The sequence below is a fragment of the Parasteatoda tepidariorum genome, chromosome 7, assembly GCF_982258835.1.
Source record: "Parasteatoda tepidariorum strain Cologne lab strain chromosome 7, Ptep-v5.0, whole genome shotgun sequence".
NCBI lineage: Eukaryota > Metazoa > Arthropoda > Arachnida > Araneae > Theridiidae > Parasteatoda > Parasteatoda tepidariorum.
In genome coordinates this window covers 54,492,743-54,513,019 of record NC_141761.1, presented here as the reverse complement: position 1 = coordinate 54,513,019, position 20,277 = coordinate 54,492,743, and the positions used below count along the sequence as shown (strand labels likewise).

Below are 20,277 nucleotides of genomic sequence, written 5' to 3'. Positions count from 1 at the left end.
GCAAAATGAAACAAATGCTTTTAGTAATACTAAAATAATACCATTGGAGATATTGATGAATAAATTTATTTTCTTTTTCTTGTTGCTATTACAACTTAAGTGGTGATAAGAATTTTAAACACAATATAATATCTATTCTCAAAATTGTATCAAATCTTTCTTAAATTTTTGTCTTATAAATTTAAAAATTTGGGGAACACGCATTCTTATTAAACTTAGAATAGGATAAATGATCCCTTTGACGTAAGTGTGTCATCGAAATTGGAGACCTTATTGTTGTGTCCTTCGCGAAAATTACAAAGAAGACAAAACAAAAAACATTTTTGAAGTGTAGGAAGAAAATTAATATTAAATAAAATGTTTAAACTTAAAAGAATAAAATAAAAAAATACTAAAAAGCCAAAAAACTATGATATAATCTCGTCTTCAGCACAAATGATTGTAACTTCAAAAAGAGAGCTTTCTAATATTGTTTTAATACAGTCAAAAATATATACTAATACAATAGTATTAAGAGTACCAAAAGTGTTTGAAATTAAATAAAAAGTATTAAGCAAAAATACAAAATAAAACATGTCAAGCAAACATTAGAAAATAAAAATCCAAGTATAATACAAAATAGAGCACTAAATGTATCTATACAAAGAGAGACCCCGCCATACTACCTGCCATTTCGCAACAAGTTTGCATTATATGAAAACAAAAGCTTCAATAGAAGATAGTGGGATGTAATTAATGACAAGATCTTACTATATATATATATATACACTGAAGAGCCAAAAAAATTGGTACAGGCATGAGTATGCAAATAAAGGGGTATGGAGCCAATCAAAGTACAGCGCTGCGATCCGCAAAGCGTATATAAGACAACGAGTGTCTAGCACAGTTCTTAGATCGGTTACTGCTGCTACAATGCCAGGCTTAAGTGAGTTTGAACGTAGTGTTATAGTCGGCGCACGGGAGATGGGGCATAGCATCTCCGAGATAGCAATGAAATTTGGATTTTCGCGTACGACTATTTCACGAGTATACCGTGAGTATCGGAAATCCGGTAAAGCATCAAATCTACGACATCGCTTCGGTCGGAAAAATATCATGCAAGAACGATATCTGAAGATATCCCCACCCCCTCTTACTCCCACTGGTTTATGGAGAGCCCTGCAGGATTCATGGTGTCAATTATCTCCAGCACTACTTCACACATTGATCGAATCCATGCCACGTCGTGTTGCGGCACTTCTGCGTGCTTGCGGGGGCCCTACACGATATTAGGCAGGTATGACAGTTTTTTTGGATATATATATATATAATGTTACCGACAAAGTATGAAATAAACGTCCTGATGAGGTTATTATGTAAATGATGTGCATGCTACTGTGAATGACCGAAATCGGTGGTTGTTGACTTTCACCGGTGAATGTTGACAATCACATAGTCGTTTTGGTGAATGTCCGAAATATTTATCACATTCGATTTGACATTAATTTATTCGTGGATATAATTACATTTATTCGATATTTTAATACTTACTGACGATAGAAACATCAGTGCTTGGAGTAGCGGGCAAATGTATACCGGGCAATGGCACTTGACCTTAAAAAACATCAGTGTAGGGTATACCAGGCAAATGTATACCGGGCAATGGCACTTAACTAGACCTAGTATATATTTCGGACATTAACAAAGGTCTAGTCATACTAGGTCTAGTTAAGTGTCACTGCTCGGTATGTATTCGCCCGGCATATCCTACATTGATGTTTTTTTATGGTCAAGTGCCATTGCCTGGTCTACCCTACACTGATGTTTTTTTAAGGTCAAGTGCCATTGCCCGGTATACATTTGCCCGGTATATTATACATTGATGTTTTTTTTGGTCAAGTGCCATTGCCTGGTCTATCCTACACTGATGTTTTTTTAAGGTTAAGTGCCATTGTCCTGTATACCTTTGCCCGCTACTCCAAACACTGATGGTTCTTCTAATCTATCGTTAGAAAGCATCAAAATATCGAATAAATGTAATTATATCCACACATAAATTAATATAAAATCGGAAGTAATAAGTATTTCGGACATTCACCAAAGCGACTATGTGATTGTCAATATTAACCGGTGAAAGTCAACAACCACCGATTTCGGTCATTCACAGTAACATACACATCATTTACGTAATGACCTCATCAGGACGTTTATTTCATACTTTGCCTAAATGGCATCCGTCATTATATATAATGCCTAGGCAAAGTATGTAATACTTCTCATATTTCATACTTTGCCTGAAAACGTCAGGCATTATATATTATGCCGGCATTCCATACTTTGCCGGTAACATATAGCAACATAACCCACTCCACACTGTCACAGATACCGGCTCATAGGGTGAGCCACATTCACACAGCACACAACCGAGAACAACACAGAGAGAGGGAAACAGGCATGGCCTGAATTGGATTCGATCCCGCAGCCACTGGCTTCACAGTCAGGCGCGCTGACCGCTAGGCCAATTGACTTGCAAACTCCATTTATAGATTCCCTGTAATTCATATCATTCATTAAAAGTAATTTTATTCTTATATTCCAGTTCTCACATAGTAATCAGATTCAGAACAAGTTCCCTTCAGAATGTGGCGTAAGTTTTCCTGGTGTAAGCATATTTAACAGATATTCTTACTAATTTTATAAAAGTGAAGAGGGGAAAACCTTCACGGCACTTAAACTTAATGCGCCATTTCTTTAGGTTTTCAATAGTACAGTTATTTTGATTCTACAAGAATAATACATAGAAGAAGGATTAACAATACGGTTAAATCTTACGCAATATATGATTGAAACAACAGAGACTACTTTTTTGAATTTTATTTCGGTAACTGAAAAAGGTTTTAGATTCAAGGTGAATCAAGAAAAAAGCATGAATGTTGATAAATTCACTTTAAAATTAGTTGTATGATAAATCAATTTTTGTCAAATCAAAAAGGACTCTCTTTTGTCAAATCAGGACAAAATAAATTTTGATTTAGACGATTTCCTCTAAAAGTATGAAATTTTTTAAAATTTTTTTTCCGTGCATGCCTTGTATAAAGGAGTAAATTTAATAACTTATATATTGCCCAGTGTTAAACAATTTGTTTTTCAAATTTTAAAACTGAAATTTTGGAAGTAATTTTAAATTGTTCTAATTTTTTTCAAAAGTTTTATAGAATATTTTTAAATTTAAAGCTAAAAATACTATTTTTTTTTACTAAGTCAAGTTTCTTGAAATGTGTATATTCCAATGGCAAATTTTAATCTTCTTTCCCCTCTCAGTGCCCTCTGTCACAGAAAGGGGAAAATCTCAGTGTGTTAAACTAAAATAAATAAATAAATAATAGTGTGTTTTAAATACTAAAGTGAAAGGAGTAAATATTGCGATTTATATAAAATGCATTTTTCTGACTAACTGTCTTATATAATTGTTGAATTTTAATAATGATATAAATTTTATTTTATAATTTATTTTTTGAACAAAAAATATGTTATAAAATCTTTTAAGTTTACGAAAATGTTTCAGTTCTTTTTTTTAAATATTTCGAATTTTTAACTGAAGCAGTTTAAATTTTAATAGTACAAAAAGAGGAAAAAAGCATTAATTTGTTAGTTTATTAGAAAAAAATGGACCAAAATTTGTATTTATGTATTAAATATTACATGATGTATGAAAGTTTTTTACAGGAAAATGTGAATTTTATTGACGAGCTAAATAAAATTAAATGCCCGCAGCTCATCTGCAAAAGGGAAACGAAAACAGAAGAATTGAAGCTTTTTCTTGTATTGGATAAAATGATTGTAGATGTTGACACTTGCTCCATAAGAGCAATTGGCTTCTTGTTTCAAAGTCACTTTGTTTTCAATGTAATATACGGTAAATCAAGATCTACGTTCTTCTCGTTTCTTCAGTTTATGCTCTATGAGCTGAAAAAAGTGTTCCTAACAGCGTTCTACTATGTTGAAGGAACACATAAAAATATATAATAAAACATAGACAATAAAATATTTTCTTTCAGTAATTTAGTTGTCTCATTCACTAATGCAATCTCACGTTTTATGTTATAAGTCTTAACCCTTCGCAGTTGTATCATAGCTTTTAGGCACCAATTATTTTGGCAGGGATGCTGACTGCTCCACTTCGAGAAGACATTTTATAAAGTGGCAAAGAATTAAAAACTGAGATCAGTATAATTTTGTTTCCCTTCGCTAATGCTTTGAAAAGTACCAAAATAATTCGAACAAGGTGGCATGAGAAAATTGACATATCTGAATTATTTAAATGTAGGGGTGGGCAACACAATTCTTAATCATATCCACAAAGCGGATCATGTTGGCATCTTTGCTTTTGAATAACGACAGGCTATGACCGCTAAGCTTTAAAACATGAATTGAGCCTGGCATGAAAGTTATATATATTTAATAATTATCATTGATGATTTAATGTGATTTTTAGAGTCGTGTTACGCATGCATGTAGCGTTATATAAAAGCAAGTTAAAATACCAAAGAAGTTTTAATTCTGTTTTTTAATTACGATTAAATTGCAGTTAGTTCGTTTGTAAATTACAATTAATCAAAGGAGTGATTAAAAATGGTTTTCCTCGGTTCAAGGAGAACTGTGAAAACATGAAATTGTCAGGGAATTTTACAAAAAGCAAGGGAAGTTACAATTTTTTTTCTAAAACCTGGAGAAAAAAAAATATTTGTTATTGGAAAATAATCAGTGTTAAAATTTTAACAGTAATTAGTTGAGATTTGAGTTAAGCAATTCTAACATCTATTACAATTATTTATCAAAACAATATTTATATATATCTATTACAATAATTTAGAACTAGGTTGGAAATGATTAAGTACGATTTAACGCACTAATGAAGTATTTTTAATTACTATTTGTATACCTATATAAAAGAAAAAATTATGTAAACTGTTAATAAATTTTTTTTCTTTTTGTTTCATTACAAGAAGTTAAAAATCCCTAAGATTTTGTACTTAAGTCTGTCACAAAGCTTCCGAACTATATAGAGTATTATCTTGCAATTATATCCAGCATATTGTTAAATACAAATGAACTAGGAGGCTCCGCCACCTGCTCGCTAACGCTCGCCAACCCCCGAGAATTGCTACGCAATCCTATGTGGTTCACGCCGTGAAGCATGGCTCGCTGCGCTCGTTTGCCAATGAACACAATGTTCTAGCACAAAGACATAATATATTATCATCAAAGACATAGTATTTTATCATCAAAGACATAGTATTGTACTTATGTAAAAGAATTCTACCAATGTTCTTATTGGCTTTTAAAAAAGTATATTAGCTATTTAGCAAAATAAATTATCAAATATTGCTTCACTAATATTCTGCATTGTAAAGCGTGAAAATTCAATGCATAAATAAACGCGAAATATAAAAAAATTCAATGCATTCAATACAAACACTTAAACGTTTTTTAGACGTTTAGGTAGCTCCCAGTAGAAAAATATCAATTCAACAGCGGCCTTTTAAAACATTCTCACTTCAATTAATTAATTAATTCCTAATTAAGTTTAAATTAAATATTGTCATGTTTTTAGTGCATGAATCTGAATTGAACAACCTGATAATGCTCACTCTGGTTATTGTTATCTGGTTGCTCACTACGTGCTCTTGCGCCGAATGCAATCAATTAAAAATGAAAACTGTTGCCAGCGCGAGAAAAGAAATATCATCGGTTTTATTGATACATACATACATACATACGTACGTATTAGCGTTTTATATAATATATAGATAGATTACTAAGCTTTCACTCTTTTCTCAACTGTCACTGTTTTGTTTAAAAATTAATAAAAAGAAATTTATTAATTACCGAACAAACCATTGATCCATTGATGAGATTTGAAAGAAATAAATACTGATAAATTATTTCTGTTGCACATGCTAAAATATTTTTCTAGTCATCTTATTTATGATAGGCATTAAAAGATCCAGTGAATAGTCGGAAAAAGGATTAATTTAATTCAAATGTGACTTAAATCAAATGTGACATTCAAGTAAAAATAACAAATAATGATAGAAAATAACTTTAGTACGATTAAAATATATTCTCTTAAATGATGCTAATTATGAGTGAAAAATTATTGAAATTCACTCAAAACAAGTTTTTTTGAGACTGGTCAATTTCCTGTTGGCTTATTGTCAAGCATCAAAGCACTTGTTTTCTTTTTTTTTAGATCCATGAAAATTAATTTTTACTAATTTTATAATTTTTTATTCTATAACCGTCATTGAACGGCCGACCCAATTTTTGGGTTTATGATGATTATGATTTTTGGGCTAATGTTCAATGACGTACCCTTGTAATTTTGAACCCAATCCATAAGACAAAAAAACTTCTGGATCAAGTATTGGGAGAAATTAGCCTTTGTGGAGGACTTTTTTGATGGAACTAACCGCATTTTCATTACGTGGAGAAGAAAACTACGAAAACATGTCACGGTTAACCTGATTTCAAGGGGACTCGAACCCATGATCTGTCTACTACTGAGGACATTTTGCGTCATGGGTTGGGTTGGGTTTGTAAATGCTTTTCAGTTTTGCGCATGGTTTCTTAGTTCACAGTACTGATTTATTGATTATTTTCTTTTCTATTCAGTCAGCACGAAGAACGAGTGTACGGTAGTATTTTAAAAAAGAAAGAAAACGATAGTATTTTTAAAAAAAAAATTGCTTGAAACTAAATAAAAACTCGTATTTCTTTCTTTTAATCTTTGAAAAATAGTTTTTCCATATGATTTAAACACACGGAGAACTATTTAGAGTTAACAGTTGTAAAAAAATAAAAATAAAAACGCAAGATGTTCTGGAATCTTTAATTCATCTCTGATCGTGCATATTTTTAATCAATAGCAGAAGGCTTTTCCCATGGTATTCGGTATATTTTTGATAAGAAGACATTTAAAAGGAATACGTTTAACCTTGCAGATTTATCGTACCCTCCCCACAACTCCAACTTACAGCCATGAAGACTGGTCTATTTCTTGTTGGCTTATTGGCTGTTGCTTTGGCTGAAGTAATTCAGCTAAGCCCTCAGCAAGAAGAAGGTAAATAAGTTCTTCATGATTAATCTATTCATTTTTATATACTTTTTAACTTTATTGAGTTGTATGCTAGAGAAATGTATTAAGCTATGCTGTCTAAGTCTACTCTGCATTAATATTTTCTAAAATAATTTAAAATTAATTTTCAATTTTTGCGAGAAACAGTTCGCTTTTTCGAATCCCGTCTCATACTGAATAACTTTTGATCTAATGATCAGATATTCACGTTCTGGGACCCAATCTTAATGGTTCTAGGAGGTGATCGCAAATGTTCTAATTAATTATTGCAGATGATATTTTAACTTACGAAATCAGTCACAAAAATGTACTTTCTCAAAATAAACATACATTTTTAGAATATTCAGATTTTAGAACCTCAAAATATTGGACCTCTTAGTGTTAATTTTCTCATATTTCATCATATTTCGAAAACTTTTTAAGCGAATTGAAAAAAAATTTGCACAGAAAAAGTCTTGCAAAATCAATAAAGCTAAAGATAATTGAACGCAAAATTTAACTTTTAATAATTTCTTTTTATTATTTTATTTAATAATAAAAGCAACTTTCAAAATTCGAAAGTTTTTCGTTTATTATTAAATAAAATAATAAAAAGCAATAAATATTTATTAAAGGTTAAATTTTGTATGGAATTGCTTTTGGATAGACGAATTTTATAAATGTGTTCAAGAAATTTCGGTTCGCTTAAAAAGTTTTCCAAAAATATGATGAAACACGCAAAAAGTAAAATTAACAATAAGGGGTCTAAACTTTGGACAGCTCTTTTGACCAAACTATTGGGCACCTTATTTTCCAGATTGTTGCTACCCTCTATATTTTGGGGGTCAAAAATCGGAATCTGTCTGTCCTTTCGATTACCCGTAGAATTACACGATTTATGGTAGAGAACATTACTTGCTTTCATGATTTTTTTAATTATTTACTAGCATGGTTTCAAAACAGTTAGAAGTGCACTAATAGTTAACTGATCATAGAAGCTAGATTTCTCGTTAGGTAATGCGCATTGTGCATGCCATTGGATTTTCTTCATTTGTTGAAGGGAATATTGCGGTTCCAGCGCTGGGATTTGAACCCCTTTCCGTCATCAATGAGACTTACAGATTAGTATAATATGTACGCAGTATAATATGCATATTGACAAGCATAATATTGTACGCAGTTTCAAAGAACTAAGTGGTTTCATTAGGTAGGCTTTGTAAGTGTAATTAAATTCTGGTTGTTTAATCGTATAAGAGGAAAGCAGATAAAAAAACTGTATTTACCACATTTAAAAATTTGAATACCATCTTATTTATGGTTAATTAACTCTTTTGTTTGAATATGTTAGAATAGCAATTAAATAAATTTTTATTTAACCATTTTTCCGAGAATTTTCAAACAGTGCAATTTTATAATGCAAATTTTATAATTGTTGGGTGTTTATAACAGCTATTCATGCTTGTTGAGTTATATTTATATTTATAGTCAGCACCCTCTAAGCTAGTTATAAAATTAACTCATAATGTAAGAGGCACATATTGTTAATACGACCACAGATTTACGCAAATATATTTTATATTTTTAATTCATTATCCATATTTTCTTGATTTATATTTTTAATGTATGAAAAGTAGTTTTTACACTTTACTGGTTTAGCTTATAAAAATATGTATAAATTAAAAGCCAGTAAAAGAATTTTATGATTTTTGTTTAGAGTTTTATGATTTTTTGTTTGATATAGTTAACTATTGCACAAAAAGATATATAGTTCAAAGTTTAATATATTAAAAAAATAGATATAAGATATTTGTTCATTTTGAAACTAGAAGTTTCTTTTCATCAAAATAATTTATGTAGTTTGCTTTATATTAAGGGCTTTTGCACAATATACTGTAAAAAGTTCTGGATAAAATTGGGATAAAAGTACAGATGCCTGTAGTTTTTAACATAAAATCCATTTTTTGGAACATGTTAAGGAGCAAGAAAAATTATAAATCAAAAGGTTTACTATATTAATTACCGTAAAATTACTGAATCACTCTAATTAAATAAATATTATTGTAAAAAATACAGTATTATATCTTACAGTGAAAATATATTTCACGATAAAATGGATTTCGCTGATGATGCACCCAAAGCGCCAGTACTTTGTACTGTAATTTGATCCGTAATATTTTTTTTAGAAAGAAATACTTTGAAAGATTTAATACTTTTGACTCATATGTCATTGGGTTATCAAAATAAGAAGAATTGAATTAAAAAATAAATGTTTTGATGAACTAGGTAGTGAGCCATGCTCAGTTTTTAGACTAGTAAAAAGAAATTTAACCATCAAAAACATTTACACCGTGACTTTTATGCTTTAGAGGCTCGATTGGCTCTGCGAAATCCTGACTTGTACGATGGTGACATGGCTGGTATCAATGGACCTTTGGTATGTATGATTTTTAAGATTTCTGAAATTATAATAAATATCAGCTATTAGCAGCGGAATTCAATGAAATGTCACCATTTTTCTATATAAACTATAGGGCAATAAATTTCAGAGATAAGTGAAATTTTAAAATTTATTTTTCTGACTGACATTAAACTAACTGCTCAATATTGCGAAGCAAAAAAAAATCTTCTTAAAATGCCGTTTTTTTAAAATTAAATTGAGCTCATGAAGACATATATTTGCATAATACTTATGGATTTGTTAATCAAATTTATTCCACATGAATTTTGAAATAAATTAGAGTATCTAAGTTCATGCAAGTTATAACATGGAAGACAAAATTTAGGATTGGGGAAGATTTCTGCCTTGGTACTATTACCAACACAACAGCTGCTTTATCACATGTTAATATTATATATATATTTTGTGGCTAAGCTGTAATATTAAGACACTTAATCTCATTTAACACTTTCATTTCAATTTTTTCTCTCTGAGTAACTCTGAGTCCGAAAAGATTTCATTACTATACTTTAACTTCTTCAAATTATACCTAGTGGTATTTTAATTCGAATTTTAAAATACATATAACACCAGAACATCTTTTGAATTTCGTTATGTAACCTGTTAGACATAGACAAAAGTTTATAATTTTAATTGACATAGCCGAATTTTGCCTTGTATACTCTTAATACTAATTATTTTTATGCTTCTTCTTTCAATGCTTTTGTTTTACATTTCCAAAAATGACCAATGAAAAATTAATTTTCGCAATCGAATTATATTTCGAACGTTTTATTTACCGCTTAAAGGACGCATGGGGACTTCTCGTTTTTTGTTGCTCTGTAATTAGAAAAACAACCTACTGAAAGTGTTATGTATTTCTGAGATGTGTATATGGAATACATTGAGTTTTCATAATTTGATTCAATTTAAATCAGTATTTAATTATTTATATTTTAGCCTTATAGAAATGCATATGTTGGACCTTAAAACTAGAATGACGTGAGAGGCCTGAATGTTCCCTTTATTATTTTATTAGGTATCCTATTACCCCAAGTATGTTTTAGGTACAAAGTGCCCTATGGAATATATAAAATTTACTTAACCAAAACGAAAAAGTATTTCAACACGTCCATAATTATTATATAGAAAGAAAACTCAAATATTTAAGAAATTAAAGTATTAATAGTTGTAAAGCTAGTGTTCTGCTTAATTAAATACTTTCATTTACGAAATCGAACAAAACATCTTAGAATATCAATGATAGAGTCTTTATTTTAATTTTTTGATGTGCACTGGATCTAAACTCGAGCTGTATAGAAAGAGCCAAACTGCCCCCCTCATTCTTTTTAGGTATATAACAATGTTCAGTGTTAAGCAAACACCTTTCTACTGTTATAGTGTTTACTTTCAAGCTTCTAATTTAAATTTCCATTTTTCTGTTTCATATTAAAGCTGAAGTTAAACTATTCTCTTATAGGACGCTGAACGAAACGCTATTGTTGGAGATGCATACAGATGGCCAAATGCAGTTGTCCCTTACGTCGTTGATGATTCTTTAAGTAAGAAAGCTTGTTTATCTAGTAATAGTTAAGATACTGCCTATGAAAAAAACACTTAACTATCTAGTTAAAAAATTAATGTGATTTTGTATACCGTGTAACTTCTATATCAAAATGAACAAGGAAAAAAAAGCATATTTACTAAACTCTCAAATCAAAAATTATTTACCCATCTACTTGAAGCAATTTTTATTTTAAGGATCTTATTCCCTTTCTACGAAATAATTTAAAATTGTATATTATTTTTCTAGATTTCATATGTTTCATTCGAATTTTTATTTAGTTTATTAGTTATGTAGCTATTAATGGAAAAGAAAGTCACCAATGCAAATATTTAAAGACAAAATTGTACTTTTCTTAAAATAAAACTATTCATAAATTCAAAACTATTGATCAGATAGTGTTGAGACTGGTCTTATTTGGTTCAGAGTGTATATCACTTTATGTTTTATCCCTTTCATGTAGGAATGCTTTGAAAAAATTCCATCCATTCAAATATGATGCTGCTTGAAACAGATGCATTAATAAGCATTTTGAAATAAAGATACAATTTTTTATTTTTCTTATCATTTATTTGTTCTATATAAGGCAAAACGAAGATAAAAATATTGTAATCCTTGATTTGTATTTTTTTCAAATTGTAAATGGATAAAAATACAGAAAAATATCAAAACCGAATCTTATGTTGACCCAATACACTGTTCCCATTAACTCTAATTGCTGTTTCATTTTAATCTTTGACTTAAATGAAATACAAAAATATGTGGAACAAAGTTAAATTACACACTAGTCCTTTCGAAAAAGATTTAGAATTAAATACTCTAGTAAGAAATACGAGAAAGAAAATTGCAATGCTAAAGATTTTTTTCAAAAAAAATTTATCATTAATAAGCGATTAGACATAATTTATTTTTCTATTTTGATAGTATTAATTTTGAGTATAACAGGGAGATAATTTGTTTTGCAAAATGAGGGCAAACCCCTTTTCATTACAAAAAAGAAAGAAAAAAGGCAGTTTTTTTTAAACGTTTTTCTGATCACCGCCATTATTTTGAATGCTAAATATTAGCCCTAAATAATTTCCGATTAATTATCATTTGATATTGCGTCTTAAGCAAAGGTGTTGTGTCAAATATGACTTACTTAGAGAAAAATTATACAGTCATGTGCTTACATAATTTTTTTACTTAGATTTTTTTTTCAAACACCAATTAAATATGTTTCAAAAAATAAAATATTTATTTTTAGAACGAAATTGCTAATATTTTGATAAACGATATATTTTTATGCCACAAGCGAGCCGGAAAAAAACATGTTTCCTGAACTCACAAATTAAAAATTATTTAGCCGAAAGTAGTATTTAAGAATTAAAGGATTCATTAAAACTTTCAATGAAATAAATTTATTTAGGTTTCATATATAGCTATTAATGGAAAAAAATCTATGATAATAAATCATAGAAAAAATTGCCTATGGGTTGACCTGTACTTTTTATTGCGTAAAAAATAATTCGAAGCAAAATAAGCTACATTTTGAGATTGTCTAGGAGGAATATGTTTTAAAGGGATTATTAGTGAAAAATAAAATATAGCAATAAGACATTTCTGAGCACCGGGCTGCTTCGAGGGAAAATTCAGAAACTTGTAAAGTACCTATGTGGTAACAAAATTAAGGGAGAGTTTGATTTAAAAAATTTCTTTTTGAAAAGCATGGTTTATCTCTAGATTATCCAATTTTTTTATAATTATAATTAATAAATTTTTTAACCAAGTAGTTTTTCATGCCCCGTAAGTCAAAAATTTTTGTGCAGTGTTTGTATACATGCATTTAAAATAATAGTTTTAACCTAAATTAATTTTCAGCATCTTAAAAAATTTATTTATTAAAAGAGGAAGCTTAATTTTGTTAGCTTGTTTTTGCAAATGAATTGATATGCTTTATTTCTGCATTGCAAAATGTTAAATTTAAGTTATGATTAAATCAAAACAAAAAAATTTTAAATTTACAATTTATGTTAAGCTTTATTTCGAAAAGATTAATTTAAGACCAGTTCTTAAAACAATTGTTATAATTTTCTATTACTAGAATTTGTTTTTATTTTTTATTATAAGGAAAGAAAGAATAAGGTTAGGTTCTAGGTTAAATTTTTAGTTTGTGTTTTCTCGATATTTTATAGAACTTTTTTATTGAATTTTTTATGATGTAGTAGTATTAAACAGCACGGTACCTTTAATAAAGTAGAAAATAAAGGGGTCGCATTGTTAGATTAGGAGAAATAACGCATGATAATTTTTAGAAGAGATTTTTCTCCCCAAATCTTTAAGTAATAAAATGATGCGATTTGTGGTTTTGAGTAACTCATTTAAACTCTAATTTCCTAATCTCATTGCAGCATAAATGGATGAAAAACGTTTTAGATGACACTAAAGGATGTGCGGTATGGTCCTCGTTAAATTATTCTACCCTAAAGTGCCCGACTTCGCATGCAGGTCGTTGGCCTACCGAAGCGGTAGTGCCATTCTCTCTGCAGAGGATCAAAATTGTGATGGCTTGTCTTCGGATCATCCTCACAAATGTTTCCCAGACCGTCGCCAATAGCCTTTGTGCAGCTCTAGTGCGACGTAAATGAACTACAGCAACTACAACAATAGATGACACTAAAAATAATTTTCTTTAACGTTACTTAAAAATAAAGATACTGATCAAAAATCTAAAAACTAATGACTGTTAACTATTTAAATATCTTTTAAAATTTGCTGATTGGCATAATTTTTAGTGAAAAAATTAATAGAGAATCTAAAATATCCCTCGCTTTATGTCTCAAGCTCTGATTGGGTGACGGCCTTATATTATGTATCGAAAGAAAGTACCAAATAGAATAAATATTCATCATTTGTTTACTTGTAAAAATTAAATGAGAAGGATTAAAATTAAACTGTAACTTTTTCTCACCGTATCCACCTATTTTACAGTTTAGTTTGATCGGGTACCAAAGGTCCTCTGAAAGTTTTTATAAATTTACAATTTTTATTCGCTATTGTAGGATGCCTTAGTTTTTGTTTATTCTTAAATATAAGCAAAATTTTCAAAGAAAGTTATTTAGAATTTTCTTTTTCATATGAAGGTCAAATAGATGCTCAAGAACCCATAAACAAGGCCATTGCTGATTATCACGCAAATACCTGTGTCCGATTCGTAAAAAGGACAAACGAAAATAATTACATTAAACTCTTTTATGGAAAAGGGTAAGTAAAACTATATTCTCTAATATGATTTTTCTCAAAAACATCACCATATGTTCGACCTAATTTTTTAACACTGTAAAAAATGGATACCCAAATATTACATAACTTTGGCTCCAAGCAAACACTTCATCAAAAGTGACGAAATAACTATGATCACTTCTTCAAAGAATCAAATTTTAGCAAAATTTAAAAAAAAAAAAATTGTCATTCTCATTTTCATAAAAAAAAAATTCGTAATGTATCTAAAATTTCGAATAATCACTTTAACGTAGGCATCCTTTCAGGTAGAGTAATGTTACCCCAACAACACAAGAAGGACAGGCAGAACAAAGTCAAAAATTACACCTATGTCCGAAATGGGATTCAAACGCAGGATTTTTCTGCTGGGAACTAAACTCTTTCACCCCCATTCAACCGGTCAGCTCCCTTCGATCACTTTACTTTCGTTCTAATCTTTAAGTTAGTTTCGTCATTCTAGGTAACTATCGCTTACAATGCAAACGATGTGATTTCGAGTTAAAAAAAGCGATTCGCTATTAATCGGAGTTCACGTTGGGTCACAAATCACGTGATTTTGCGTCAAAATTATTTTCAAAATTAACGAAATACAGCGCAAGAATTACTAAATCGTCAAAAATAATAGATTAATATCTGAGAGTGTATTAAAAGGAAAAATTATTCAATTAAAAGATGTCCAAATTATGATTACAAATATTTACAAGGATTTGGTGCTACAGATTTAGTTTCCTTTTTTAATCAGATAAAAGTGGACCTAGCTTTTTGCTCATCTACTTATGTAATGTTTTTCAACAAATCTGTTTTATAACCTCTATTGTGATTTTTGATAATTCTAAAAACTTGTTTAATAGTTTATGGCAATTTAGCATCGGTGCGATGCAGAATAATATGGCGTATAAAGAATAATTTAATGGTGTATAAAGAATAATTTAAAAGAAAATATGACTTGCTAACTATTAAATAAACGTAAAACGATAGCTAAATATTTTTGCTAAAATGTTACATTGCATGTTGATATTCTACGATTACTTTTTGATAAATGAAGAATTTAATTTTAAGTATTTAATGCTGAGAAATCGCAATCAGAATAATAATAACAGAAAATATTATAAAGAAGGGAGGGAGAATAAATATTGTTGTTAAATAGCATGGAATAAGTGATAATTGATTAATTTGTATGTAAAGACCATTATAGGTTTCAGAATTTTATGCTCGTCATTCAAATTGTTTATTAATGATCATACCACGTGATTCTGTTGTCCAATAAAATGCACAAACCAGTAAGGCCAAAATTTTAATTTTATCATCTATAGAGAAATTGAAGCAGAAAATTGCACCTATATCAACATCTTGAACACAGTATGAGAAAAAACTTAAAATATCACTTCATGCAATTGTTTATACAGCTACAAATGTCATATGTATCGGAATGTATATATGTATTCACTTGAATGAAAATCGCACCCATATCAATTTCTTGAGCATGGTAAGAGAAATTTTGAAATATCACTTCATACAATTGTTTATTCAGCTACATGCTTCATACATATCGGAAAGTAAGCATATATCCACAATAATTCACCATAGGTTTTTTCTTAAAACGAGACATTTTGGGGTTCAAATTTAAAAAATATATAATTTAACTTATTAAAACATTAGGGGGACAGTAAATTTACTTCATATTATTGATCAAGATGTTAACTCATATCATTTATTCATAAACTGATATTTAGGAAAGTATACGCCTGTGCAGACTTTATACTTGCATTAGGCAGTTTACTCGAAAAAAAGGACATATTGATTTACACGTCGCTCTTCGATTATTTGTTTCAACATATCACTCCAGCGTATCTTTATCTACTCATTTGGTCTTAAGATACAAGTACGAGAAAATAAAAACTATTCTTGTCTCAAATATTTACCATGGAATAGACTGCAAAAAAATCCGTATCAAACTACGGTAAAAAGTACTGGCACTTTGGGTGCATCTTCTTTGAAATCCGTTTTACCGTAAAATCTATTTTTACAGTGAAATATTATAACATAATATTTATTTTTATAGAGTGATTTAGTTATTTTACGATAATTATTTTTGTAAAAATTGTGGCATATCAAATTTTTTGTTTCATAAGATGTTCCGGTAAAAAGTACCGATAGCCAGAGGACCAATACTTCTTTACCATAATTTGATCTAAAATTTCATTGTGTTTGAAAACAGCAAGTTTCCATAATAAAATTTTTAGTTTAAATGACTTTCTCAAAATTCAACAAGATGTAACTTTGGACACTTATAAGTTAATGCCTAAAATAGCTATTGAATTTGAAGTTTCATAATTTGTATTGAAAAAAAACCGCTATATTAAAAAATACCATAAAAATAAATACCCTATATAGTAAAAAAATACCATGCCTACATCTTTGCAGGTTGCAGAAATGCAACTACACAGTTATACTTTGACTTGTTTAAAAAATCATTTTTGTTCAAGAACTTAAGACGAGTTATTTTTCAAAATTCAGTATTGTTCGAAAGTTGTAACAATTTTAATTGCTTTTTGCGCTGTTTTTATTTGAAAACTTATTTTGAAAAAAAAATATTTACGGATTGTTATAGAGAAATTTAATTATAACTCATGCTTAAAAATGCATCGCTTAAAGAATTGTTTGAAAAATCTGATTTATATTTTAATTTGAAACTATTACACGTTTTCCTGAGGTGATTAAAATATACATAAACTTATTTTCAACTCTAAACAGGTGCTATTCAAATGTGGGAAAGATCAATGGTGAGCAGGAAGTATCCCTAGGTGCAGGTTGTTGGTATACAGGAACAGTAGTGCACGAGCTGGGACACGCCCTTGGATTCTACCACGAGCAAAGCAGATCAGACAGAGATGATTATTTGGTCATCTACCTTGAAAACGTTACTCAGGGTAAGTATTAGTTTACTCAATATAACTTTTTTTTAAAAAAATATAATGGCACCACATGTTGCCAGAACTTATTTTTTGAAAACTAGAATTCACTGAACTTTTTGTTTCTATTTATGACATTTGTTGCCATAAACAATTATCGAATGTCAAAAATGAGCAATGATCTAAAAATTCAATGGAATAAAAATAGTAGGAATTTGAACTATCCTGAGTTTAGGAAACTGCCTTTTTCTGTCATTAGATTTTAATATTATCCACAAATTCGTTAACGAAGTGAGCTGCTGACTTAAAGTATAATTTTATTTTTCTGGTGCTTATCAGGCCATCGTAAGAGAATTATTCATTATCATATTTTTTTAAATTCGTCTGCACCTCATTATTAAGCCATCCAGTTCCAAGTACAATTGTTTAAATTTGTAGCATCATTTCAGAATAACTTAGTAACTATGATTGAAATTTTCTGGAAAGAATTTCCTTTCGTTTCCTAAGCAGAAAGCAGCGAACTATACATTTCTTTCTCCTACTGGTCTATCTTCAGACAGTTGGTCAATTGGTCAAAAATAAAGCATTAAACATAAAAATAAAAACGTGAAAGTATATTTTTTAAGAAGAAACAAATTTATCTCATTTAATTTTTTGCTAAATATACACTCTAATGATTGAATGAGAAATAATGTTTTAGTTTTAAGTAATTAATTTTAAATATTTAATTTTAAATGTACTGCTCCAATAGAAATTAATATATATATATATATTTGATTGAATTCCATTGATAAAATAGAAGTTAAATTCTTATGAAATAAACGTTCGCACACATGCATGTTTTTAAGCTAAATAATGTTAAAATTTTTGTTATTATTAAAAGACAGGTATTTTTAATAAAACTAATATTAAGACTCAGTGGCGTGACAGCCCATAGAGGGCCAAGGCTTATTGTGCCCATCTCAGTTTTCTTGAACTTGGGCTCTGGGTTGCAGGAGAAGAAGTTCCGGTATGCTTGGTACTCATTTATCGATCCACCAAAGGGATGAAAAGCTATGTCAACCTTACCCGGCCCGAGGATCGAACCCAGGACCTTTGGCACTCAGCCACTGGGTGTCGGCTTTTTATAACAAAAGTTCTAAGTTGAGAAAATTTAGTTTGCGTAAGGGTGAAATGAAAATGAAATGTGCGATAAATTATTTTCAAATATTATTTTCTTTTTTCAAAATACATTTTATTAACATTTTGTGCTTAAATTTGCCTATTGATGTTAAAAATAGTTGTGTAATCCATAAAAGAAACATAATTTGTAAATCTGAAATATTTAATCTGTACCTTGTTACGCAGGCCAGGAATTCAACTTCATGAAGCTTCCTTCGAATCAAAACATCTTATATAATGACTTCGACCACAATTCCGTTATGATATACGGAAACAAATCTTTCTCCAAGAATGGAGAGGACACCATAGTGGCCAAAAATGGACAGACATTGACTGACCCGTTTAATAAGCCAGGATTGGCCCAGAGTGATATCGAAAGAGTCAACAAAATGTACAATTGTTAAGCATCATTACAGAGTCTAAATATTTTGCTAATAATAAAAAAATAATAAGAAATATATTTTTGAGATAATGGTGATTTTGCTGTATAGTTTATCTTTATATACCACATTATTAACACACATAGTTTATCTTTCTAGTTCGAATAAAGTAGAGCCCCGATCTTCCTCGGAATTGGGTAATGCGGCTCCGCGGGGAACACAAATCGCGATTAATTTGAAAGAAGAAAAACAACTCAAAAAATAAGGTGGAAACATGGAAATGTTTTTAAAAATTGTATCTAAACATGTGCATATATTCTAAACATGCTACAGAAATCATTGTTCGACTTTTTAATTCATAAAAAAACGAATGGTAAAGTAAAAAAATTAAAATTAATACAAACAAACTTAATAGGCGTAGTCAAACACAAAAGTGCATTGCTCGACTTCTAACTTACTAAAAACACGAATGGTAAAGTAAAAAATTAAAATTAATACAAACATACTTAATGGAAGTGATCAAACACAAAAGTGCATTGTTCGACTTCTAACTTACTAAAAAAACGAATGGTAAAGTGAAAAATCAAATTTAATACAAACATATTTAATAGAAGTGGTCAAACACAAAAGTGCATTGTTTGACTTCTAACTTACTAAAAAAAACGAATGGTAAAGCGAAAAATCAAATTTAATACAAACATACTTAATAGAAGTGGACAAACACAAAAGTGCATACATGAAATTATTCAGTGACATTAAAAAAAATCAGCAATCGCTCACATGCAATATAGTTTTCTATTTTTCGCCAATATTCCGCAACGAGAATAACCCAGTTGCAAATAATCGTGGCTCTATTTTATTTCCCAGTAGAACACTGAAGTCAAGCATCAGTGGCTGCCGTGTGTGGTTAGTGAGAATCTTTTGTTTACCACTTTGATTAAACTGCGAACGGAACGATGTTGAGCGGTATCAATCCTCTTTAAACTGATCTACCGTAAAGAGCTCGGTCCATCTCGAAAGTCATCGGGCTACCAAAACAAAAGGCCATTTTTTTGCAGAACACCAAAATTGTTATCTGTAACTCAAATGAGATGAAAATAAAATGCTACTACATCGTAGAAAAAAAATACCGAAACGTTACAGAGTATACAGGGTTATTCATAATTCCCTCCACCTGTAAACGCCATTTTTCTTTACTACAACTGGGTTCAGTGGTACATGTTACTGTCATCTATCGGCAACAGCTTAAATTAAAACTTGAATACTTTCGGAATAATTTCTTATGTTCTTTTTTGCCATATTCGTCTTTGTTTTTTTACTATAACGCTTCGAAACCCCGGAGGGAATTATGAATAACCCTGTATAATGCAGCTACGATGCACGTAGTTTTCAAAAACGCTTCTAAATATTTCGGAAATCTCTTTCTGTACTAATCACAAGCATTTTGTAATACTTCAGAAATATTT

At 29.7% G+C, this 20,277-nt stretch overlaps 1 protein-coding gene across 1 annotated transcript; it reads left to right on the top strand.

The window, feature by feature from the left end:
• Positions 1–6,998: 6,998 nt before the first annotated feature.
• LOC107446541 (astacin-like metalloprotease toxin 5) lies at positions 6,999–18,891 on the top strand. The gene is made up of 6 exons (XM_016061218.4): positions 6,999–7,102; positions 9,463–9,530; positions 11,014–11,095; positions 14,220–14,340; positions 17,113–17,288; positions 18,618–18,891. The coding sequence occupies exons 1-6, from the start codon at positions 7,021–7,023 to the stop codon at positions 18,833–18,835; spliced, it is 747 nt and encodes a 248-aa protein (XP_015916704.2). The 5' UTR covers positions 6,999–7,020; the 3' UTR covers positions 18,836–18,891.
• Positions 18,892–20,277: the final 1,386 nt, after the last annotated feature.